This window comes from Dasypus novemcinctus, chromosome 5 (assembly GCF_030445035.2).
Source record: "Dasypus novemcinctus isolate mDasNov1 chromosome 5, mDasNov1.1.hap2, whole genome shotgun sequence".
In the NCBI taxonomy this organism is placed as follows: domain Eukaryota; kingdom Metazoa; phylum Chordata; class Mammalia; order Cingulata; family Dasypodidae; genus Dasypus; species Dasypus novemcinctus.
Window position 1 is genome coordinate 17,885,967 of NC_080677.1, and position 27,499 is coordinate 17,913,465.

The window sequence follows — 27,499 nt, forward strand, 5'->3', positions numbered from 1 at the left end:
CCAACTTTTAAAAATTGAAGTTCATCATTCATACATGCACATAGATAAGCAATAAGTATATTGTGAAAATGTTGAACTTACAAAGCAAACATGCGTTCATCATACAGGGGGTACCCCACCGCCAACACCTTGCATTGTTGTGAAACAATTGTTACAAACTATGAAAGATTATCCTCAAAACATTACTGCTAACTATAGCCTGTATCTTACATTTGGTGTATTTTCCCCCAACCCATCCAGTTAGTAACACCCTGTATTAGTATTATATACTTGCTATAGTTCATGAGAGAATGTTCTCATGTTGTTCTGTTAACCACAGTACATCTTCTACCACAGGAACTCCTGTGTTATACAGCCCCATGCCTGGTACAATCCATTCAAAGAGTACACTCAGTGGCTCTCATCTTCATCAGAGTGGTGCTGTCATCATCTCAGTCAATTTTAGAACGTTTTCATTATTCCCAAAGGAAAAATCCCATACTCCATTATACTCCTCTATTGTACTTCTTTAGAATTGATATAATATCTCCTTTGCCATTACTGCAAAAATATTACAATATTGCTGTTAACTATCATTGATAAGTTACATTAGTTATAATTTTCCCTTGTATCACCATATTCTTAACACTTTGTAAAACAACATTCTTGTACTATTAACCAGAATCTTCTACCACCACTGAAATCACTGTTACACAGTCCCAAGATAATTCTCTAGCTTCCTTTCAGTTGAAATAATATATCCACAGACAGCCCCTTTCAGCCACAATCACACTGTTATATTCACTATAATGTATTACCAGTGTTAGTTATTCTCACTATAATATATTACCATCAACCCTATTCATTTCCACACATTCATAAGAAACCTTATTAAAATTTTACATACAGCAGAGTGGGTGTAGCTTAGTGGTTAAGCATCTGCTTCACATGTACGGGGTCCCAAGTTCAATCCCTGGTACCTCCTAAAAAAAATTCTACTCACATTAAGCATTAGCTCCCATTCTCAGCCTACATTCTATTTCCTAGTAACCTATACTGTAGAGTTTACCACCATCAGTTTACTCATCATATTTAGTTCACATTAGTGAGAACATGTAATATTTGTCCTTTTGTGTCTGACATTTCACTCAACATAATGTCCTCAAGGTTCATCCATCTTGTCATATGCATACCGATTTCATTTCTTCTTACAGCTGAGTAGTATTGCATTGCATGTATATACCACATTTTGTTTATCCACTCACTGGTTGATGGACACTATTCACTGTTAGGAAACTAATGGAAATCAAGCTGAAAGCTTCCCCTTAGCAATTCCAAAAGCCCTGTTATTAAATACGGGTAGAAATACTGGTGTAAGAAAACTGCTCTGTTTGCCCAGATTAGTATGCCTTAGAGAAAAAGTAGCCTTATCCCCCACAGTCAATACAGCAAGCTGTACTTTCTATAAATTTCCAGTAAGGGCAGAGCAGCAGTGGTCTCATACTTAATAGATTCTTCCATTATGAGCACTCACTTTCTGTGTATCATGAAAGTTGACATACCACACGGTCATTAGGAACCAGGGTTTTGGAGCCAGATCTGGTTAGAGTCTTGGCTCCACTGCATACCTACTTCTTTCCTAGTCTGTTTCTTCTGACATCAGTTTCATCTGCAAAATGTGGACAGTGATGCTTACTGCGCATAGAGCAATTGCAATGACTAAATGAAATAACGTTATAGTACTTAGCACAGTGCTTTACACGAAGTACATGATAAATGGGAGCTATTTTATTAAGCCCATCATTCCCGAGCCTATTCCACAGGAGCATCAAGATTAAAGTGATAGATAAAAAGCGTGCTGCTACTCTATGAAATACACCTGGAAAAGAAATACTTATACTTAAGATAAATAATTAAGTGGGAGGTCTTCCTTGCAAAATTGAATTGTGTTTGCTATTGTGAGAAAAACTATTTTAAGAAAGATATTTGGTTCTAGTTGGAGTTCCAGCTATGCCATTTCCTTGCTGTGAGTTCAAGCAAATCCTTGACCTCAAACCCTGGGCAGACCATTGTAAAGTGGGAGAATAATATTTACCCTACTTTCTGCAAAGATTTTGTGTGATAATAAATGTGAAAGCACTTTGCAACCTGCAAAATAGCATGCGACATGTTAAATATCATTGATTTCTACGGTTTGGTAGCATCTTGGTGATAACTAGCATTTAGTCAGTATGTAAAACTACACTTCTTTCCATGATCCAAAATGTCAGGAGCATTTTTCTAGGGATGAAATAATGTTGGCGGGAAGAAAAAATTATTCTTTGCCTTACTGTTGAGAGATTTCAAAATTTTTATTTAGCGTTCTGGAAAATCAGAAGATTCTGCATAATATTTGAGTCAAAGACAGAGGAACCACCATTTCCCTCTCTCCTTAAGAACTAACAGGAGGCATTTCTCGAGTCAGTGCCAGTGAGGAGTTTGGCTTCTCTAGAACAACATTTATTTTTATTTTAGGACAGTGGTGATGCTTGTAACTGATCTCATTTCCTTCTTTTTGCTGGCTGCCAGAAATCTCAGAACCCAATTCGAGGTCACCTCTGAAGGCACTAGACAACACGGCATAAATTTTGTGTTCCCACCTAAACCACAGACACATTTTAGGATTCCGACTTAAATTTTTCTTTGCCCAGATAGTTCTACTTGTTCTTTTATCTCCTTGAGTAAAGAAGGAAAAAGAGAAAGAGAGAGAAAAAAAAAGAACAAAGGGAAAAACAGAACATTCTCAATGACTAGTTAGGGAGGAGTGAGTTTGGGGCTTCCCTTCTGAGCCTCTTAGTCCAGCCATCTCTCACCTGTGGACATGTTCCTGCTGGCTAGGACAATGCCCAGGAATCTCATTCATTCTTTCTTTATCGCATACCCACCGAGAAGCCAGGGCCTTTAGGTGTTCAGTCTTTACTCAAGGGTAAAGGGAGTATGTCTCTGGTGAACTTTTAATGCTTGATTTTTATCACTCCTTTGCGTTGTAAGGATCAATTCTGAATCTTTAGTTGTTTTTTAGAATCACTTCTTGAAAACACGGCCCCAGATTCCTAGCTAAGATACACTCATCTTTAATATTCTGAACATGTCCATACCCAGCGCCTAAGCAAAATTGGTACTTCTTTTGTTTCACATAGTTTCAATCTCTGACCAAAAACTCTGAGGGCAGAATGCCCTGCTCTAAGAGAAAGGTTGGTGACCATAAATGTAACATTATCTAGTTAAGCCTATTTTTAGGAAGGAGGGAAGAGGTTATTTTGACTGTGAAGATAAAGTCAGCAGCCTTCATATTCTGACTATGGCTGTGCAGAAACTTTAAATCAAACCTTTTACATTGTCCCATGTCTTCCACACAAGGCACTTACTTGGTAATAAGCAGCAATCCTGACCTTAGCAGCCTTCGTACCACTCATAAACATAGTTTCAAAATCCAAGGATTAAAAATTGTTAATGCCAAATGGATGGATATGTTCACTACTTTGATTGTGGTCATGGCCTCCTCTGTCAAGAAATGATTAATGCTAAATGGTACAAAAATAATAATAGTTATTATTACTAAATGAGAGTAATAAAATTGGACTATCATACCAAAAGTATTATGACATGCTTCATCCTCAACCTACTTCCTTGCCTGATTCCTTATAGAAAATCATCAGAAATAATGTTCAAATGTTCACTCATAGATGAACCAATAAGGAAAAAAATATGCTTTGTAGCTATCTTTGGTCATTATTCTTTTATTCTTTTATTTTTTTAGGAGATACCAGAGATGGAACCCAGGACGTTGTACATGGGAAGCAGTTGCTCAACCACTTGAGCTGTATCTACTCCGCAATGAGAATTGATTTTTCAGTCTTTTGTTTTGTTTTGTTTTCAGGAGGTACTGGGGATTGAACATGGGACCTGATAGGTGGGAAGCAGGTTCTCAACCACTTGAGCTACATTCACTTACTGGTCATTATTCTTTCTAAGAAGAACAGTAAAAAAAAGTAGAAATTCAAACATATGCAATAGGGCATATTAAAAAGACTTCTCAAAATTAAGTATAAAAAACCCACATTATTTTCTAAACTTCCCCAAAGAGCAATTCCCTTGCTCTCAACGTAAGTTAAATAGTCTAAAATTAGTCTCATTCTACTGTGTTTTGACTCTTTTTTTTCCAAATGTCACATTAGGAAAGGTAACTTTTTATATCTGATAGCTTCCTGTCTGTATCAAACAGTATTAAGAAAAGTGTTTAGTAGTCATTTGGATTACAGTAAATTCAAAATCAAGATCTCTGCTAATAGGCCTGTACATTTAAATGTTAAGGGAGACCTTGCAATGAAGGTTTTATAATACTTTATCTATTCAGAGCTGTATAACCACAAAAATTCTTTCTCAAACAAGTACATGTGACTTAGTGGAGTGGCTCCATCTGAGATCCTAATGTATATTTCTGTTTTGTACTGTTTAAATTACTCACTCTAAACACCAGGGTTGCACATGGTAGATATTCAGAAGTACATTGAAGTAATTAGTGACTACTTTCTTAATAAAGATGAAACTTTTAGAATTAGTGAATAAAGAAAGCCTGAAAAATACTCAACTAATCCATAAAAAGAACTCACAATAAGCCTTAACTGTAGATCTGGTAGTTTTATCACAAGTTTTAATAAAAATATAAATAATAGCACTTATTTGGTTACTGTAACAGTAAGGCAACATTTCCCCATCAGATTGGTTTCCAGATTTGGTATGGAATGCTGCTTTCCTGCACCCAGGGCTTGAGTGTCTGCCATACTGCTTTAGCAAAAATTGAAATGTTATTCCCCAAAGGCAGTACAACACAGACTTCAAGGTACTCTGGCATGAAACTACTGGAGCAGAGTAAAAGTGTCTTTTCTCAAAAAATATAAAAAGAGTAAGACCTGACGACATTATCGAGCCCCTAGATGCAGCCATTCCTTAAACCAAAATTAACTCCTAGACTTTTTCAGCTCTGTGAATCAACAGCTCCTTCTTTTTTCCCTTTAATCTGCTTTGGGTAGGAATTTGGTCATGGACAACCAAAAGAGCCTGACTAAAATATTGGTAGTTATTTCTTTAGGTTTTGTGATTTATTTACTATTGTTCCTATGTCATTTAGTGTATAACTGAGATCTTTAGAATTTTCTGCTGCTAGTTTGCTTGAAAACCAGATAATCTTGTTTAAAATGTGTTTAAGTAAAGGTAACTAGGTACAGAAAAAAGGGTCTAAGAAGATCTCCTTTGAGGAAAAGGTTTCAATTTCCTCTTCTCCTCAGCTCCCATAGCCGTGGCGCCAATACGGCAATTGATTTACATGTCTATAAATTCCTTGAGGACCAGGACCAGGTGTTTCATCTTGGTATCCTCAGAGCCTAAGTGCCTACCATGTAGCCAGTGTTCAGGAAAGGCTTGTTAAATCAATAGGTCTCAGCCCCTCACAGCTAACTTGTGCCTGGCCCTGGCGGCTATCTCACCTCCATTGCTGAGAAGAGCCCTTCCAAAACATTCCAATCTTGAACCCCTCACACTTGACTTATCCTCCTACCATGATTGCATCATTCTGCCTCCTGCTTAAATGAGAAAACAAATAAGGCATGAATGAACTCCCTCTACTTCTTGTTCCTCCACCTCCAAACATGCACGATTGTACTCCGTTCTTCCTACCAGTCTCACAGGAGAAGGGGCTCTTTCTCCAGGTTTGAATCTATCCCTTCCCATTTCCTGCAGGGCCAAGATTTTAAGCCCTTCGCTACATCCCTTCTTTCTGTAGAAAACGCCACTTCTGCCTATCTGCTGTTAGTGTCTTCTCTGAAGTCTGCGAGCCTTTCCGATGCTTGATCCAACATCCCTAATTATCCCCTGACCCTTCCTTTCACACTCAAGCTTCTACAAGTATCAGTCCTCAGATTTCCTCACTCCCAAAAAAACAAAACTTATTCTACTAGAGTGTCTGCCACTCTTCCACAGAAGCCTCTCTGCACAAACACAAAAACGGCTCAGCACTTGCATGACTCTGCAAATTGATCTCCAATAATTCAATGTTTGGTCAATGATTTGGATTTCTCTCTCATTGACCCTTTTTACTTGACAATAATGTCAAAAATAAAAGCCTGCATAAAAATGTTACATAAAAAATGGGAATTCAGGCCATAGTACTAATGGTAAACAACTGAGTAGATCTGGAACCCACGTGTTCATAGAGAATGGTGCTGTGTTACACCTAGATTTGGCATATGATGAGGAATTCTTGAAAATAAGTAATAGTGTCCTAAAATTTATCTCCAAATCATAAAAATTTTACACAATGTTTTCAAGAATCTTAATATTTAAATAAGTAATTATCGAGATAGCATATTTAAATGATGCCAAATTATTCTGTCACCAAAAATTTAATCTGTAGAGGAGGGTCACTCACAAAACACCCAAAATATTTGTAGCACATGCAAATAAATACATTTAAAATTTTTTCAAATTTGAAGTGAATCCCTTTGTGATTAACTGCCACCAATAAATTATTAAAATATATTAAGGAAAACAGAGTAGGAAACATTTATAGTAAAAAGCACCCTATTTAAAAACATGTTTACTATTGAGATGGTATAAATTTTCAGCTGTGACTTTTTAGATTTTGGAAATTATTGGCAATTGGAATGAAATACATAGAAAAATATTTTAACTTATGAATTAATGATTCAATTCTTACAAATATGCCCATATTCAATATGAAAACATTGGAATAATAAAGAGCAAATTCTTATATAATATAGAACACTGTTAACGAGATCAGCGTCCTCTAGTTTATTCAACATTGCCTGTAGCAACAAGTAGTGCACCACAAAAACAGAATCTGTTTATGTAAGATATGTTCAGTAGACCTTAGTAGCCTAGTTAAAGAGAGGTTCTTGGGTTTCATTACTCTTATGAGAATAGAGGGATCATCTGACATAGATTTTTCAAAATTGATTTTTTTTTAATGTAACACCAGGCCGAAGGCATTGCTAATGTACATGCAAACATTTTGCTTGTGTTGCTGCAAACTTAAGGTTAAAATACCAAAATTTTGTATATACCCTGTTTTACATGTTTGCTTCTTTTGTTTGGATTTAGCAGTGGTAAAGTTGTCAAAGGAAATAGAGGTTAAGAACTATAAACTACCCCCAAATGCCATCAATTTTTTGTAGGCATCTGCAAAAGAACTAGCCATTCTCAACAAATGAGTCCAATAATATATAAGAGGTTACATAGTTTTTAAAAATAAGTTGGAATTGCATCATTGTGCTTTATTAAGTGTGACTGAAATATCTCACAGATGATTAAAACATTGGTTGTTGTACAAAATGATTTTTCAGTCAAACAAATGGAAGGCTGGTAATTCCAACACGTTTTTCATATCTGAATTTATCTTTTCTAAAAAATTTATTTATCATATGCTAAGTTATAAGAATTATTTTTAAAGAGGTTAAACAGAATTATGGATATTTTCATTGTCTTCACACGTAAAAGTAATTCTTCAGCTAAATTTCAAATATGTTTGCAAGAGTGGGAATTATATCTAAAAATATTCTCCAAAATCATAAAAATCAACTAAACCTTCTCCTCAGAGATGAAGAAAACATAAAACAAGATTTTTAAATTTTTCTTATTTCCTCATATTGATCATAAAATAATATTTAATTAATATTTAAATATGTACTTTTACATTGAATTCACCATTACTAAACTTAAATTTACATTTTGAGGCCAATAATATGAACACAATGATAAAAATTTCAGAGCTATTCTTTAAAGAAGCACACTTTTAAAAGAAACAATTTGAGGATACGCAACATTTTAAAGATATCACAGAAATGATTTCCACATTTTAATTTTATTGATTAATGCAAAATTTAATTTTATGGCTGCATCACCCTAACACTCTCTGGGCTCTTTATTTCTTTAACCCAAACTTCATAATAATGCTCCTTGCATTTCATGTCTATTTCATATTAGATTACTTTAGCTTGTGCTTGTTACTGCAGCAATTCATGTTCAATTCTGCATTATGGGAAACATTTTGGGGGTGAAAGGGAGAGTTTATAGAAAGATTTAGTAGCCTGGCACAAATAGTTATAAAAGCAGAAACTGTTAACCACAACTCAGTTGAACATAAAACCCTCAGTTGTATTTACTCACATGAGCCCAGAGATTGATGGTTAATAATTTAATTTCATTGTACTTGAAATAATATATTTCTAATTCACATATCAAACAATAATTTATACTTCCTAAAGCTTCATATTTTTAGAACATGTTGTTGGATGACATCATGAATTCAGTATGTTCCCTTATGAAAATCCTCACTTAATATTAAAAATAAAAACTTCTTTTATCATATGATAACCTGAAATGTATCCTAAAACTTCTTGCTTGCTTATGTAAAATTAACTTTGGAGAACCCAACACTACAAATTAAAAGTAATCTGAGCACACACATACATTCCCACACACCTGTGCTCAGTTGGTGCCACACAAGAAGTGTTTCTTAATCTTTCATGAATCGTTAGGGCCTTTTCAGAATGTGAAAGCTCCTATAGAGTCCATCCCTTCCAGAAAAATGAAATATACACACACTCCTGGCTAAAGCCTAAGCTGGGTCTTCCCTAGGAAAGATGGGTACCAGGAAAATAAGCTTTCCTCAAAAGAATGATCATTTCCATCTGGCAGACCCCCAAAGAGCCTAAATTTTATCTCACTTGGCTTTAAGGGTTCTCAAATGAAATACTTTAAGGTTTCTGCTATTCTAAGTTTCTCTAAGACATCAAACCAATCAATAGTATTGGATTCTCATTTTTGAAGAAGACATAACACAATGATTTTGCCCAACTTCATATAAAGATCCACAAGAGACCACCTTCTAGTCTGCCCCATCTCTTAGGCCTGTCCCCCCAGCTACTTGATCTCATCTCCCAGGCTTATAGAGCAGTGGATATTCAAAAGGCCTGAATTGAGACTGCCCCACACATTTGGTAGTAACATATATTAAAATTTTTCTTTTGTTCAATACACACTATAAGCATATGGCTGTGGAGATGGGTTGGAACTTCTTCCCTGTTTCGATAACAAGAGCAAGATTTACTATTATTACTACCTTTTGTGTAGTTTAATTTATATGGCATTGTTCTCAACCATTAAGCAATTCTAATTCAATACTTCCTCACATTTTATGGCCACATTGTTCAAACCCAAAAGGGCCAAAGAAGAGACTAAAATATCCAACAATCTCCTGTTACTTGTGATAGTGAGATGAGCCCCAGATTTGGGGTCAGAACACACTACTCAGCTACTTACTACATGAACATAAGCAAGTTTTTTAAGCTCCCAGGTCTGTTTCCTCATCTGTAAAATAGGAATAGCCACACTTACCTCATAGAGTTTTTGTGAGGTTTAAATCCGATAGTTCAGAGAAGCAGATATGGCTCAACAGATAGAGCATCCACCTACTACATAGGAGGTCCAAGGGTTTGATACCCAGGGCCTCCTGGCTTGTGTGGTGAGCTGGCCCACATGCAGCGCTGCTGTGGGCAGGGAGTGCCCACCCACTCAGTGATGCCCCATGTAAGGTTGTCCCCTATGCAAGGAATGGCCCCTGTGCAAGGATTGCTGCCTGGCGAAACCGCAGCCCACCCAGGAGTGATGCCACACATGGAGAGCTGACGCAGCAAGATAGCGCAACAGAAAGAGATACAGATCCCCAGCGCTGCCTGATGAGAATACAAGCAGACAGAGAAGAACACACTGAGAATACCACAGAGAGCAGATGAGGGAGGGGTAGGCGGAGGGGAGAATTAAATAAATAAATCTTTAAAAAATAATAATAAATTCGATAGTTCATGTCCTGATTTTGGTCTATGTTTCCACTTTCACAGGTAGCCACTTCTCAACATGCATCTTATGTTCTGGCCATGCCAAACCCCTTGACACCAAACATGTCACCTTTATTCTTCCCCTTTGCTTTGAACGTCTTCTTGCCCTGTTTACTTGGCTAATGTGCACTAATTCATCCTAGGAGTCAAGGAGCCTCTCCCTGAACTCCTCCACCCTGAAACAGTCCATCCTCTGACCTCCAAGATCATCAGCCTGTACAAAACTTTACCCTAATATTGATCTGTTTATTTTTCCAACAACTGACCACACTCTAAATTCCTTAAATCCCTAAGCTATGCTTTCCATCTCTTCCAATTTATCATATGTACCTAGCACATGCCTAACCTCTTGTAGGAAAAAAACAAGGTGAATGAGGTTAAATGAATGAATGGCATATGCAAATGCATTGGGCATGGCTGTTTGTGATATAGTAGGGGTTCTGTTTAGGTTACCTAAATCTGAAATTTAAACCCCTGAGATGATGTATCCAATTTTCACCATGATATGGCTTCATTTATGTGTTAAACTTCCGATCAATAACTGCTAGTACACCTGAGATATGTTTTCTAAAGAATAAGAAAAACATCATCAACTGAATCCCACATATGGTTAGCACACTTCTGTTAAGATTATTTTATCTTGTTTGTATTAAGAAAGCATCGGGAAACGGACCTTGGCCCAGTGGTTAGGGCGTCCGTCTACCACATGGGAGGTCCCCGGTTCAAGCCCCGGGCCTCCTTGACCCGTGTGGAGCTGGCCCATGCGCAGTGCTGATGCGCGCAAGGAGTGCCGTGCCACACAGGGGTGTCCCCCGCGTAGGGGAGGCCCACGCGCAAGGAGTGCACCCATAAGGAGAGCCGCCCAGCGCGAAGGAGGGAGCAGCCTGCCCAGGAATGGCGCCGCCCACACTTCCCGTGCCACTGACAACAGAAGCGGACAAAGAAACAAGACGCAGCAAAAGACACAGAAAACAGACAACTGGGGGAGGGGAGGGGAATTAAATAAATAAAAATAAATCTTAAAAAAAAAAAAAAGAAAGCATCAAGGTCTTTTCAGCTTACAAATCCCATGAAATAAGCAAACTGACATACAAGTCTTCGATATACCACAAAGTTAAATTGTAAGCATGCTTTTCTCAGGTTTCAGCTTGGTGGTTGAATTCAATTGCTTAGTACTAGTATTTGGCGGGTACATAGACTTCCTGTTGTTAGCTTGATTTTTTAATTAAAACAATGATATTTTCATGACCAAAAAGTATACATATAATGTGTACGATAAATAATAAAAGCATAGAAAGAAGCTGATTCCAAGAGTCATTTTCTGTAGCTAAAAATTACAGAACAACTATTCCCAACTTAACATAAATTATAATTAGAACTGTTCAAAAGAAACAAAAAATAGCAGAAAAGCAGAAACAAATAAACCTTAAGAGCAAATCACAGCACTCCTAGTTCTAAACGAATACATCATTGAGGTTCTTGAATTAGGAAACTACTTGACAAAAGAGGTGGGCTGCAGACAGATGGGCTACACTGCGCATGACAGAATTTAAAGGAGATAAATCGAAGTCAGGTGAGCAGTTAGGTTAAAAATCTCCAGACACTGGGACTCTGGGGTGTGTGGTCCACACTGGGGTTAAATATCCTCTGTTCATACTGTCATATTTCCAGACCTAGGCAAACTCAAACTTTTATGTACTTTTAAAAATTGTGATAACATATATACACCATAAAACGTCCCCTTTTAACCACATTCAAATACATAATTCATTATTGTTAAATGCACTCACAATACTGTGCTACCATCACCACCATCCATCACCCCAAACAGAAACTCTCTATCCATTAAGCAATAACTCCCCATTTCATTTCCACCAAACCCTTGGCAATCTCTAATTTATTTCCTTAGGAAGTTGCTTATCCTAGATATTTCATGTAAATGGAACCATACAATATTTGTCTGTTTGATCTGACTTATTTCACCTAGCTTAATAGTTTCAAAGTTTATCCAAATTGTAGTATGTATTGGAACTTCATTCCTTTTTATGGCTCAATAAAATTTCATCGTACGTATATATCATATTTTGTTTATCCATTCATCTGTCGACTGCTTTGGCCATAGTATATAATGTTATACGAGCATCGACATTTAAGCGTCAGGATCCCTATTTCCAACACTTTTGGGTATATAACTAACAATTGTTGGATCATATGGTCATTCTATGTTTAACAATTTTGGGTAATTGCCACAGTTTTTTCCACAGTAATGGACTTTTGAACATAGAATGAGTAGCTTAACTAATATGTTCTGTAGAATGGTGAAATTTATTTTCTACAACACTTTATTTTCTATCATTGAAACCATTTTGATACTGTTTTCCTCTCAGGTCCTATCTTACCTTTGGCAAAACAAGCCAGCAAAAATCCTTTGATTTGGCACTTAAAAGGTCCTATTGCCTGGGGGAACAGGAGCATCTTGTACCCCCATGCTCTGGGTTCCTGCTGACTTCCACTCAGATGTCTTGCCATTCGCCAAGTCCACTGGGAGTTCTCTGCTGGTGACACCGATTTGGCTGGTCTGCTTTTTATGCTATCAGGCTGGCACCCACTGCTGAAGACCATGGAGCCTGCCACTGTGCCTGGAGGTGAGATCCCATACTCTGCATCCTTCAGTACCAAGCTCTCTGTGTCACTGGTCCTCTCAAAGTGGAGGTAGGGGCAAAGGTGTGGGAGAGGTGAGCACTCAGCTGATTTATCTGCTACACTCTACAGTATGCAGGACTCTGTACCAGTATCCTGATTCTCCTAAGGGTACCAGTTCCTTTAGCCACTGGTCCTCTGCCATGCTTAAGTCGTGTTGGACATTTTTGCCATGGCAAATGGTCTACAATCTCCCAAGACTCCTCCCAAGTAAGTCAAAGTATCAGGTTTCAACGTTCTCAAATCCTAAAATTTTACTTCTCCCCTCCCAGTTTCAAGATCCCAATTTAAGGTGGGGAGCGGGTGGAGAAATGGAAATATTCCATCTGATTTTTTTTATCTTCTTCCCTTTCAGTAATTCTCTCCAGTACTTCAGATATTTGCTCCTTCCTGCATGGTAGGAAATTCCCATATGTTCCGACCTGTGAATCTCTGTGCTCTGTTCTGCCTCATGGTCTCCACTCCAAGTTTCGGTTTATAAGAAAAGCATGACATACAGATCTCCTTTTTTCTTTCTCAACAAAGCATGGTTTTTGCAAACACATGATGCGTGTTATGGATGCTACAAACTCTATTTGAAAGTTCAAAGCCAAATAGTGACACTTTTATTCTCAGCTGGGTCATTCCTCCATAAGAAAAAATTGAATGATAATGATTTAATGAGTTGGAGGAGTCAAGGAATCAAATCAAGTAGGATTTGGTATTACCAGGAATCTAGATACATTATTTCAATATTGCAAAAATATTATCCTCAATGTGCCTTTCAAGTTCAGCTACACAGTTCAGAAAAATGCACTTCCGTGAAGTTCTTTTTCACTTGAGAAATTCTTAACGGTTTTAATACAATTAACAAATTACCCTTTTTGATACGACTTTTTCATTGCTTCACAGAAACCAGAATAGAAATAAAGATCATACAGCCTTTTTCACTATGCAAAAAAAATCCCAAATCTACTAGCCTAAAAGAGAATTTTCCATTCTTGATGTAAGGGAAATTATTGCAATAGAGCACTGTTTCTAACATGTAGAAATATGTCCATCTTTAAAACCATAACCAAAATATCACATTACTTCAATTTTTATAAAGATGAAAGTCTGAATTTTGTAATATTTTAGCAATTTTTAGTCTAAAGCATTCTCAAATGATAATCTAAATAGGAATTTATATTAAGGCTGTCATGATCTTCCTTTGGGGGAAATATATCAAACTAGGAAATCCAGTCAAAGCAAATAATAAAAACTATCCTTTATTGAGCATCTATTATATGCCAGAAACTGTTCTATCAGCATTACATGTATTGCCTCTTTGATCTTCTCTGAAATCTTTGGAAGTAAATATACTTACTATCCTCATTTTACAAATTAGGAAACCGAAGCACAAAAAGGCTAAATAACTTTCCCAACATCACTCAGTGAATAAGTGATTCAGCTAGCATTTGAACCCAGGCCAATTCACCCCAGAATCCTAACATCTAACCATCACACTGTGTGCACTCATAGGTAAAGGAAATGTGGAGACACTAAGTTGAAGGCCTAAAAAGAAAAGAACTAGGCATAAAAGACTCTGCCATCTTTATAAGGACAAAGGAAGGGACTGAGATTCCATATTTAGAGTTGGCACGCATAATAATCCCCAGAACCATATGTTTCTAATGACCCGATCATTGGGGCTTTCATTTCTGATCACTTGACATTTTTAAGTATGAATCATCTAATGAAAAAATTACAGGGCTTTCTTTTGAACACATTGTTTATTTGTCACCAAGAGATCTCAGATATACTTTAAACAAATTCCTTCTATAAAGGAAAGGCTACATACCCTCATGAATGGCATAATCCAAAAATAGAAATTATTTAAAACAGCTCTAACACCTTTTCTAAATTTCCTACATTGTGAAATGACAGCAGTGTCTCCCTTTCAACACTGCCTTCTAGTCAATGTAAAAAGAAATAAACCATCCCCACATGCTCATATTTGGTGTTTACTTTTCCATCAGTCATCTAAAATGGGACGCAGGAAAAGGGATGTGTCTGTCTCTGTTAGGGAGAGAAGAAAAGTGAGGGAAAGAAAATCTAATGCTGCAAGAGAGTTGCCAGATTTGGAATTGATTGAAAGAGTTTTGTGTCCCCAAACATTTTTCAAAGACCTATCAATCTGCAACTCTTTTTATAAACCAACCTGTAATGAGTGGTGTTTCCACACATTTTCTTCACACAGTTGCTTCTGAGTTTGGCAGTGCCTTTGATTTGAAAAAGAATTTCAAACTTTAGATGATCACACAGAACCTTTTTGGCATCATGGAAAAGAATATTTAGATCATAAAGACTCAAAGGAATGCAAGCTAGAATTTCAAGTCGTTTAAACTTTCAATACAGAGAAGCCGAAAGCCACATTGCAGTGCTTACAAAAATATGCTTACAAGTGATGCCTTTTGAAACTCTGATTAAATGAGCACGGAAAAGAATGTGAGAAAGAAAAACGTGGATTAAAAAATTAATAGTACGTGAAAAATACAAATTCTACAGGATATCACATATCAGGATAGACCCAAATATCATGATACCGTTCCTATTCATATCTTCTGGCATCAAGGGGAAAACCACCTTGAAAAAAACATAAAAAATCCTTAAACTAACAGAAAAGCGCCAGCACTAACAGTGGTATACTTAGTACTCCCTGGGAAAATTCAAAGAAAGTAGAGTAATGAAATTTGTCACCTGCTGATTGGTTTCTGCTGCTTCAGAAAATAAAGAGCATAGTAGGTGAGGGTTCAGAACGTACAGCCAGCAGAGACAAGTCCTAACTGTAAAGTAACTGACTTGATTCGAAACACTAATCTCATTTCCGACCCCCTCTAAATCACTGGTTCTCAAAGTTTGGACTCCAACTAGCAGCATCACAATGATGTGGGAATTTGTTCGAGATGCTAATACTCAGGCCCCACCCAAGGCTGACAGAATCAGAAATTCTGGGGTTAGAGTCCAGAGACCTGGGCCCTAATCAGTCCTGAAGGTGATATTGATGAATCCTGAAATTTAAGACACATGGCCTTAACCATGTATCACAAGTTCAGTAAAATGTAGATAAGCCCTTCTTCAGCCTATGAATCCTGATAGTAATAATAGCTAATCGCTGTGGAGGGTTTATATGAGCAAAGTGCTCTTCATTGCATATGACTTACATTAGCTCATTTAATCCTTTGGATGATCTTATAACTATAATTCCCATGCAACGCATTAGCTAGACAGGACACAGTGAAACTTATTTTCTAAGGAGACAATGCTATTACGTGAAGAGTTTCCTGAATATCCATCTTGCAAGAGCAATAGAGTCACAAATCCTAGGAAGCCTTAAAAGAGGATTCTCAAGTATATTAAAAGCAACTTTTACTGGTAAAAATCTATAGAATATTTATAAATTTCTCTTGACAGACTAACAGGCCAAGGTTTAGTTTTTTGTGTGAGTCTTCTTCTTGAATTGGTTCCATTCTGGTATCCAGAATGGGAGCTGGACTCAGCCCAGTTAGCCAGACGCACTGAACACTGGTGACAAGTAGGATGACAGATATTGCAGCCAGACTGTCCCCAAACCCAACCAGTATAAAGCTCGAACACCATCTTTCCCACCCCTAGCTCCCATCCCCACAGCCTATGTAATCAACGGATACCAGTGGACACACAGTACTACAGAATTCAAGATGCAAAATACGATTTGTGTCTGAGTGTTTTAATAACAGCCAAACTGGGAAATAAATAGCCTCTTTATGAGTCCTTTATTTAGTTCTTTATTTGGCCCAGTAACCCAGGCTGGAAATCACAATGCCTTCTTGAGCATCTCTCTCTCCTCACTCCGCCAACCAGGAAATCACGAAGCCCTAAAATTGTCTTGTTCAGAATCTTGTATGTCATTTTCTTTCCATTCAAACTTCATCCCCTTCATCTCAGGTCTTTATCATCTCATCCTAGATTACTGCAAGGTCTCTTAATCTCCCCCCCTTAAATTTCTCATGGTCACCATCATCAAACAAAGTCACTTTTACCACAATGCTTCCATGCTGGAAAGCTTTCAACAGTACTCCCTTCCTGACAGGTTAACCAACATCTTCAAAGCTTGGCTCCTCCTAGAGTGATTACAACTGAAAATGGGAGGATTGCATCCAGCATCCAGGTGGAATCTGACCCTCCTCTTGACATAGAGGTGCAATGGACACAACCAATCCAATGTCCACATAGAAGAGGTGGCATTGGATTGGGAAAAGTGGACATAATGGACAAAGGGTGTGGGGAAAGGCAGGAAGAGATGAGAGGTGGAGGCGTCTTCGGGACGTGGAGCTGCCCTGGATGGTGCTTCAGAGGTAATCACCGGACATTGTAAATCCTCACAGGGCCCACTTGATGGAATAGAGGAGAGTATGGGCCATGATGTGAACCAATGTATATGAGGTGCAGAGGTGCCCAGAGATGTACTTACCGAGTCCAGTGGATGTGTCATGATGATGGGAACGAGTGTTGTTGGGGGGGGGGGGAGAGGGGGGGTGGGGGGGTGGGGTTGAATGGGACCTCACATATATATTTTTAATGTAATATTATTACAAAGGCAATAAAAAATAAAAAAATTAAAAAAAAAAAAAAAAAAAAAAGCTTGGCTCCAGCTTTATCTCCAAGTGTTTCCTTATATGAATCCTAGACTCCAACCACAGTTCTACAGTCACTATCTCTAAAACATGCCATGAATATTCCCGCAGCCCTTCCTCCCTCTCCAAGACTTCAGACAAAAGGTGACTGATAACAAAATGCTTAAGTAAGAATAAGCATTAAAGAAGAGAACAAATAAAAGCCTCTTTACTATCCAGGTTTTAATGATAAATTAGTGCTTCCCGTTTCATCAACCTGCATTGCATTGACAGCCTTGAAATCATTTCACCAACATGTCTGTTGTTAGACATTTAGCTTTTTTCAACTTTTGTCTACTATAATCAGAATGTGCAATTTTATATGAAAAGCTTTTGCTGTACTTAGGTTTAGTTCCATAGGAATCCAAGAACAAGAATATTACTGGGTCACAGGATGTGAATGGATTAATGTACTTGATGCACAACATCAAATGGTTTTCCATAAAGTTTATAACCAGCAATGTATAAATGCTCACCTGTCCTCTACTATTCTAACTTTGAGATGTCTATATACATATGTGCATGTGCACACATATGCACATATGTGTGACACATATATATTTTTCAGTTTTTTGCAAGGGAAAATTAATCTTGGCATTCAAATTGAATTTCTACTTATTAGTGAGGAAGTTTTTTTTTTTTTTTTAATTTTCTCATTCATAATTTTTTTTTAATTTTTTTTTATTGACTTTGTAATAATATTACATTAAAAATATATATGTGAGGTCCCATTCAACCCCACCCCCCCACCCCCCCTCTCCCCCCCCCCAACAACACTCGTTCCCATCATCATGACACATCCATTGGATTTGGTAAGTACATCTTTGGGCACCTCTGCACCTCATATACATTGGTTCACATCATGGCCCATACTCTCCTCTATTCCATCAAGTGGGCCCTGTGAGGATTTACAATGTCCGGTGATTACCTCTGAAGCACCATCCAGGGCCGCTCCATGTCCCGAAGACGCCTCCACCTCTCATCTCTTCCTGCCTTTCCCCATACCCTTGGTCCATTATGTCCACTTTTCCCAATCCAATGCCACCTCTTCTATGTGGACATTGGATTGGTTGTGTCCATTGCACCTCTATGTCAAGAGGAGGCTCAGATTCCACCTGGATGCTGGATGCAATCCTCCCATTTTCAGTTGTAATCACTCTAGGCTCCATGGTGTGGTGGTTGTCCTTCTTCAACTCCATCTTAGCTGAGTGTGGTAAGTCCAATAAATCAGATTGTAGGTGCTGGAGTCTGTTGAGGCTCAGGATCTGGCTATCACATTGTCAGTCCAGAGATTCAAATCCCCTAAATATATCTTAAACCCCAACATTAACTGCACCTCCAGCACATTAGCATGAAAGTCTTATGAAGGGAGATCCCATCTGAGTCCAGATTCATCACACATAAACACCATTTCCAAAGAGGGGCCATCTGCCCTGGTAGTTAACCCCATCGGCCATGACCATAACTCCCATGGGTCTCTTTAGCCCTCAAAGGAACCAATATCTGGGGGTTGTATCTGCTTTATCTGTCTCTCTGACTCTGCTCAGTTGTGCATGAGGGCAAACCTTCTGCCAGCCTCCAGACTCTTTTTTAGAAACTCGTAGCCATATAAACTCATTTCTCCTTTCCATTTCCCCCTTACTTTAGGTCAAACAGCATTTTAAAGTCATGGTATTTTATGTAGACATGGATATTCATTAGTGAGGAAGTTGAACCCATTTTGTGTGTTTACTGGTCATTTGGATTTCTTGGGTTTTTTAAAGTGTCTTCTTGTGTCTTTTCTCCATTTTCTTTGTGAGATATTAGTGTTTTCCATTGTTTATAAAAGCTCTTAAAGTATCAGATAACTTGTCATTCAATTGTTACAGGAACTGTATATTGCTCTGTAAATTGACTGATTTTTATCATAATGATTTATATTATACAAGATTTCAATTTTGCTAGCCAAATCCATCAAATTCTTTTCTTTGTAATATCTTTTTTTTGCTTTAAAAGCTTTTACTTTTCTTAAAATCTGACTGATTTTCAGTAACATTTCTTTTAGTTAAAATAATACTTTCATTGTCTACAATAAACTATAAAACATCTACAATTTATCTGGGTATAAGGTATGAATATAATTTTAAATGAAATACAGTTAATTTCCCCTGTGTCAGATAGTAATTCTACCTGTGCCCTCTTTGTCATGCTAGTTTTATCATACACCAGATATACATGCATATTTCTGAAATATGCAATTTTTATATTCTCTTGATCAAGCATTCTATTCTGCACACTTTTTAATTATTGTGGCTTCAAAATACATTTTATCAGATAGAGATATGATAATGTACGCTTCCCTTTCATTACAATTATTCTCAATATACATAATATTCTCTATTCTTGTCCACATATTCTTAAAGAAAACATTGCAAAATGATTTTCTAAAATACTTAAGAAAAATATCTGCGGGATGTTTTGATTGGGATTCCTTAGGGCTATAAATAATCTAGGAATAATTGATATCTGAACAATATTCAGACTTCCCAGCATGACCAACTATATTTCTTCACTTACTCAAGGCTTTTTATGTCTCTCGAGTTTTACTGTTTTCTCTATGTAGGTCTTGCATCTTTCTTTTCATCTCCCTCAAAACTGGCAAGTCTGAAAGTCCTAAAATCTGATAATATTTTTATCAGAAAAGATAGTTGATAATTTAGCATATGTTTTTATGTTACTATAGAAATCATTTGTTTGAATAGAAGCTTTTTACTTCTAAGCTATAAAAAGTTGAAGTGCACATAGAAATCAACACTAATTTAAGTGACTGCAAAAATGGGCAATAGAATACATTGTCATTATGTAATCAAAACAGGACTTTAAAAAGATGAAATTCTTAAGACTTCAAATCAGGTACTGTGAAGATGTTAAGGTTTTTACTTTAGTTGTTGGGTGAATAATAAGAATTAAAATTATTAAAAAGTGGGCAAACCTGGAGAAAAAAGCAAAGAACAAATTCCCAAATATTTTTATAATTGGTTAGACCCATGCTGTCTAACACACATTGATCAAATGCAACTACTGAACGCTTAAAGTGTGGTTAGTCCAAACTGAGATGCTCTGTAAGTGTAAAATACACCTGGATTTCAAAGACAGACTACAGAAATGTAAAATATCTCTAATATTCTTTCAAATATTAATTATATAAATTATATTTTGATAAACTGGGCTAAATAAAATGTTATTAAAATTAGTTAATTTCACTATTTCTTTTTCCTTTTTTTAATTTGGACACTAGAAAATTTAAAATTACAGACATGGCTTGCCTTATATTTTTATTGGACAGAACTGGGCTAAACTGTTTCTAAAATTATCTGGTATGAATGAAGTTGAATGAATGAAGTTTTCAAACTTCATTTGAAGTTTAAAAGAGCCCCTGAGAGATATTAATTAGGCTTTTTAAATTTTATTTTTTGCACTATTGAAAAAAATAAATTATGCCTTTGGCTTGAAAGTTCAAGACTGGGTAAAAACCAATGATTATGCTCTGTATCTCCTACTCTGAAATATTTTGGGAATTTTGGAAAATAAAAGGTATACATGTGGAGCTTGATGAGAGGTTGAAGGAGTAAATGATTTTCTTTCACCTTTTTTTTTAAAAAGATACTTAAATTACATAAATGTCACAGAGGATATATAGGGGATTCCCATAAGTAAATTACTTGAAGGAACCTTTGGATGTTTCGGATCATGATTTCAAAATCACTAAATAACAAAAGCTGAAACCCTCTATTAACAACTTCTTAACCACTGGGAAGGAATTTAGTAATCTGACAAACATCACAAAAGGTATTTAAAAGGATAAAGACTTCTTTCCTAAGGTTCATGATAAGACATTTTGCAGCTTAGATTTTACATTTTTGTTAATTCATTAAATATGAAGATTTCATGATGCTTTATACACACAATTTCTTGCTACTATAAATATCCAGGGCTTTTAGTTGTAACTCCTTTGTGACACTGAATACTTCTTACCTTAAACTAGATTGTATAGCCTCCTTGAAAGTTTGATAAAATACATCCAAATTTCTTAGGTATAGAAAAACAAAAGGAAAAATGTCAATAATGTTATACTAAGTCCTTAATTTTTATTTTACATTTCAATGCATTTCCTCTTAAATAACATATGAGGTATTCTTAGTATTCGTCTCATTCAACAAAATAAAATAGGATATTATCACCTTATATTTTAATACAAATTTGAAGACTTAAACTCTCAATTTTTATTTTATTTTGTCCCCACGTCTTGAATACATCATTTCCTCCAAAATAATAGAAAATATACCCAGGTATCATAAAACAAATATACACGTAATATATCTGAATTTGTGTATCATCTAAAGTATACCATGATATTCAGAGATACACATAAAATTTATTTTTTCTCTCATTTGTCTACTGGGAATTATTAAATGTTTTACCTTAGATATTCATCAACTGTTTTCCAGTTATAGGTATTTTCCAGCAGTATTAGAGACAAGGATATAATTTGGCTTGACTTATATTACCCTCAGAGGGCAATGAAACTTCATTTCAACAAGTATTAACTAAAGTCCTTCAAAAGGTGACCTTTAAAATACATCAATAGTTTGTGTGTATGTTATTTTGTGTGTGTGTGTGTGTTATTAAAGGGCTTGAAAAACTCTGTATTTTGGGGTGCTTCTGATGCAAACTATATAAATAACTGAAGGGTTTTTTTCCAGATGCTCAAATATTTTGCCAGAATGTGCTAAATTAAAATCACTTAGAGACTATGAGTTAGCCTAGAGATTAATAAAACCTCAGAATTCACAGGCTTCCACAAATGAGATGAAAACAACAGACAATTTCCAGCCATCAAATATTTCAATACTTCACTCTACTTGTTTCTATGACATATTTATCCCATACGAAAGATTTGCTAAAGGAGTTGTAATGGCCTTCTGGGACAGGAGAAAGAAGGTTTCTGTAAAAATTGTTAAATTAATTTTGATGGTGATGCAAAGTTAAGGAAGGTTGTTAAGGGATGGCTTGCTGCCACAGGGTGGGGTTTTGTTTTGGTATCCTTTTAGAGCCTGCAGGTGTTTGGCACCAGTTAAAATCAGGGCCAGCTGTGATATTTCAGTTCTGATAGTTCCTTCCCAATAGTTCTCAGAAGTGATGCTTTAGGGTGATGTCTTACACCTGATGTATTCAACTTGTGTGGTACAAATGTGAGTACTCTGTTAAATAACAACAGTTTTGTGACACCCTTTGCCCTCTCTTCCACATTCTAGGTCAATGGCATCAAGGTCAAAGAAAAATACTAATCAGAGGCCCCATCAGTCATATAGATATACTGATGTTCATATATATATAACTTAGCAGTTCATTTAATGATGTTGAAATACTAGGATCTCCAAATACATAATCTTAAGCAAAATGCTAAAAGCAGGATAATGCATTCTCTCTTGATTCTCGTGGTGCTTTTATACCCCCTCTGTGGTGAGATCTATACCTATTTTTGCAGGAATTTGAATAGTTTCTATTAAAAGCTGCATTTTCTTTCAAGTTTGTTTGAGTTGGAAAACCTCAAACCACAATATATTTCATGCACATGTTCCCAAGGGTATGTTAAACAGGACCATACTGAGGTCATCTAGTAAGTTTTCAAAACTTTTTAAGAATTCCTTTAATGTACTGCACAATCTTGGCCTGATTAAAAAAACATATGTATGTTAAGAAACCTCTTGGAAAAATGACTGGCTATTAACATCTATATGCAGATAATCTATATTATATCTCTATAATACACAGAGTTTTCCACAGACACTTTGTAATTGAGGGACAAAAACAATAAAACTACACTTTAAGAGTTTTGGATCAAAACTTCTCAGAACTATCGGTACACACAGACCAAACCGCCCCCGCCCCCCTCTTATTGTTGATTGAATTAACAGTGGATGCCTACAGTATGATCTTAACTTTGCAAAGGTCTGTAGCATATAGTCAGAGGATAAAAGGTAGACAACTTTCCATCCATCCAAGAAAAAAAAATCATCTGTTGCTTGAGCTGAGCAAAAACTCAAGTTTTCTCCAAATTTGAGATTATGATTGCAATTTGTTAGGTGAGAGATGGTTTCTACCATCAAGCCAATTTACGTTGCCTACTAAATTCAAACCACTAATGAAATGTAAATGGTCCACTGATAAGTAAGCCCACAGAATATTCTCTCCTGCTCTTTGATGCTTCTACTCTTTCGTGTGTGGCGGAAGGGGTTTGTGTGTGAATCCGTTTCACTTCATCAAGGTCCCACTTCCTGCGCCATGTTCCAGGCCTTGTACTTCACCCAAAGCAATTTTCCGCAGAACTAGCAGCTGTGCTGGCCCAGCGATGAAGCGCTGGCCATGGGTGCCAGCGGCGCATTCCCACATCTGAACTTTCTAAGTAGCCAGTTCCATGTACCCAGGGCCAAAACACTCTGCAGCTCGTCAGGGGGAAAACAAGGGAGGACACCTTCAACAGAAATCGCACTTAGAAAAAACTTTTACAGAAGATGGGAAGTAAAAGAGTTTTCAGCCATCAGAAAGGATGAAGGGTTGAGAACTTCTTGGCACACAGTTTGCAGATGCTTGAAAGGATATTAATTAGAGCTTTATTTTAAGTTAACAATCCCCATAGCTGCTACTTCATGGGGTTTGGATTCTGAACAAGCCTTTGCCTCTATGGCCAAAACAAAGATGAGTGAAAGAAGATGCTTGCTAATGATAACAGAACCGTCATAATCACCATGGCTACCACTGTGCATTGAACACTTACCATCTGGTAGTCCCTGTCCTGTGCCCTTGATACACATTATCTCATTTAGCTCAACAATATAGAGAGACAAGGTCCTATTTCACCACTTTACAGGTAAGGAAAATGAAGCCTACAAAAGGTATAGAACTGCCCAAGAATTTTTACTTTATAGTCATATCCATTACGTTAGGCCTAGTCCCTTGAGATCACTCATGGCTTTGCGTAGGAGTCCTACTTAAAATTGCCACGGTCATCTTTGCTTATTTTTAACATGTAATAGTACTACATTGCTCTCTAGTCTTTCTAGAAATCTAGATAAATTTTATACATGCATTTTGATATCTAAATTTCAAAGAAGAATGAAATTACATATGAAAGAATTGCTCTCCTGCTTTTAGAGTAAAATTGTCAGTAATTACCACCGTATGATGAAGCATTTCTAATGTTAGAACTGTAACAGTTAGAATCCACTTTTCTGGTGGGAAGAGTGCACTTTACAGAGAATTTGGGGATTGTAGGAAAAGCTGGTATCATGGCTTAGGCAATATCAATCTCTGCACTTGAAAAGTGGGCTGAAGGGAGCAGGTATAGCTCCAGTGGTTGAGCTCCTGCTTCCCATGTACAAGGTCCCAGGTTCAATCCCCAGGACCTCCTTTAAAAAACAAAACTCGGCTAAGTAAAAATATTTCATAGAAACTTCTTGTTAGTTCCAAATATAGAGTATGCAAAGAGTAATTAAACTGAACTACAAGGGAAAAGTGGGTATGAAAATCCTAATTATCCTATATTCACTTTGAACCTGTCAATACACTGAACAGTTTTAAAGTGCTTCGTGGGATCTTAGATCCTTGTATTATTATTATTCTAAAAGATAAGTAACATTAGAATAATATACCGAATGACTTTTAAAATAATGCTCTTTGCTTTGGTGCCTTTATCCCTGATGAAATACAGGTGGAACAAAGAAATACTGATGGAAGAGCTCTCAGGAAACACCTCCAGAGGAATGTGCCCTCAAATTGAGTTAAACGTGAAGTCCTACACACCTGTGGATCACTTTCTAGCATAGAAATCTGATGAGAGGGAAGTAATAGTAAAACCCACCTATTCTCCCAGAATATCTTAAAACCGAAGTTTGGTCTCACTCCAAGTTATGAAATGAGAAAATCAGCGTGGCTGGCCTATGTACAGAGTGTGCACATTACAGGAATACCCAGGCACTAATCCACTGATGGATTTCTGTCCACATCAAATGGGTACCCTTACCTCTAATACTTACTGACACTGTTTTATTATGGACGAAGCCTTGACATACTCACAGTCTTGGCGGAAAGTAACACAAAGCAGAATTCCTGAATTCATTCATTTTTTTTCCCCTCCAATAAATATTGCAACCATTGAGTTAAATATATTTAAATTCTCTTTTAAACACATATTCATGTAACATAAAAGAACCAAAGTTAGATAGATCATTTTTCAACAAACTTCTCTTCCCTCAAAAAAAGTGTATCTCACTTTGAACAACTCATTTCAGAGAAAAATCTGCCAATATGTAGATGAAAAGAACACAAAAAAACTAGAATTTTGAAAGATCGGAAACTGACAAGATACATGAATAAGGATAGTGAACACTTCACAGAAGAAAAGTTCTACCTTTTAGGATTAATAAGGTTGATATGTGAATCCAAGAAATAGTATTACTTGTGGTGATCTTGACTGAAGTAATAAAATCAAAATAGTATTGTGGCATCATCCAAAAATTATCATATGAACAGTGCTATTACACAAGGAATATTTTTTCAGATGACCATTCTTCCTAGATCCCAAGAAGGAACCTGTTAAGCAATGGTTAGCATGAATCGTGTTCAAGTATAATTTATTTTCATAAATAATGTACATTAATCCAAAAATATAGAAATCTCTTCATTTGAAGAATTAACTATAAATTGCTTTCTACATTATAAAATAGTCATATGATCAGATGTTGACTATAACTGAAGTTTCTCATATTTCTTTCCACAAAAAATCACCCCTGAACACCTCACCACAAATTCTCAATTGTCAATAATTTTGTTTATCAGGTAAAACACAGGCCCTAGGCTCTGAAACTTCAAAGGGAGCTGAAGGAAAGAGGTTAGATCTAACAGATGTAACAGATGCAAAAACTGATTGTACACAGCCAATTCTAAATTCTGATTCTCTTTTTCAGGTCGATAAACAGCATTTACTTAACAGTGAAAAAAAAAAACCATGTTATGTGACTTATGCTTAAGGTCAGTGGCTAATGCACATTTATACAAATCAATTCAGATAGGAAAAAAAGGTATATTCTTGTTTTGTTAGTCGCAATGTAAAACACCTCAAAAAACAAACCTGGGGTTCTGCAAATACATTCTTCATGCTGTTGATTGGACCATATGGGACCCCACTGCCTTCAAAGAGACACAACCACTTGGTGGTCCTTTCTTCTGCAAACCTAGGAACAGACAAAAAGGATGCATATTTAACACTCTCAGGACTGTACCACAACCTCTTTCCCCATGTGGCTCTCTTCCTAAGCAACTGATAATGACACAGGTATACTTCTTAGGCTTTCTTTATTCCCAGTCTTGACAGAATGTTTTCTGTATGAAATGACTTGAGTGTCACTATAGTGGACAGAGTAGTCACTCAGATCCCATTGTTTAAAACTCCAGATGAGAGAGATAATTCCTTCTATTTCTACTCCTATGTACTCTTTTGCAGTGAGTCTTTTGGAGAAGAGAGATTGTATGGAAAATGGTATTGACTTTCAAATGTGGTATTGAGTACGTTACAAATATAATAATAATAACAAAATCTGCGATTTTGAGTCATTGTGCAGAGTGATTATTAGGTCTCAGGTATAGACAAAATATCAAGTTAGGGTAGCAAGTGATATATTAAACTATTCCTCAAAACTAAACAAAAAGTAAACAAACTTAATGCAGCTTTTTTAAAGAACACTGGGTTTTATCTCCATTATATTTAGAGCACATTAGAATGAAAAGCCACAAACATTGGCCTAAAAACAACCTTAACTACTCATGTATGTGCTCTGTGATTTTCAAATAAGAACAACTCTTGACACACAAAGACTGATATCTCAGATTAGTTAACAAAACTAAAATCCATCCAAGTTCTTTACCTCTTTAAAAAAAAAACTTGTAATTTAAAACTGGGTTTCACAGACTTGAAACTTTTGTTTCCTCTATTTTCTTTAAAAGATATTAAGGAAAGGGGAATTAATTTATTAGTGAGATTCTCTATTTTATCTTTCTACTCTGTTAACACAGAGTAGAACACTGGGAACACAGAAGCAAAATCCTGGATGTTCAGAGACAACTCAACAATCATAGTTTCTAATGTATGAATAATTT

At 36.5% G+C, this 27,499-nt stretch overlaps 1 protein-coding gene across 7 annotated transcripts in view; it reads right to left on the reverse strand.

Moving 5' to 3' along the window:
- SUGCT (succinyl-CoA:glutarate-CoA transferase) overlaps positions 1 to 27,499 on the reverse strand; it is an 808,774-nt gene that overhangs the window by 341,391 nt on the left and 439,884 nt on the right. For all 7 annotated transcript variants that reach the window (XM_023589970.3, XM_058296755.2, XM_004462561.4 and 4 more), the window contains one exon: positions 26,475 to 26,577. In XM_023589970.3, the coding sequence (XP_023445738.2) occupies positions 26,475 to 26,577 (103 nt within the window). The remainder of the gene's footprint in view (positions 1 to 26,474; positions 26,578 to 27,499) is intronic.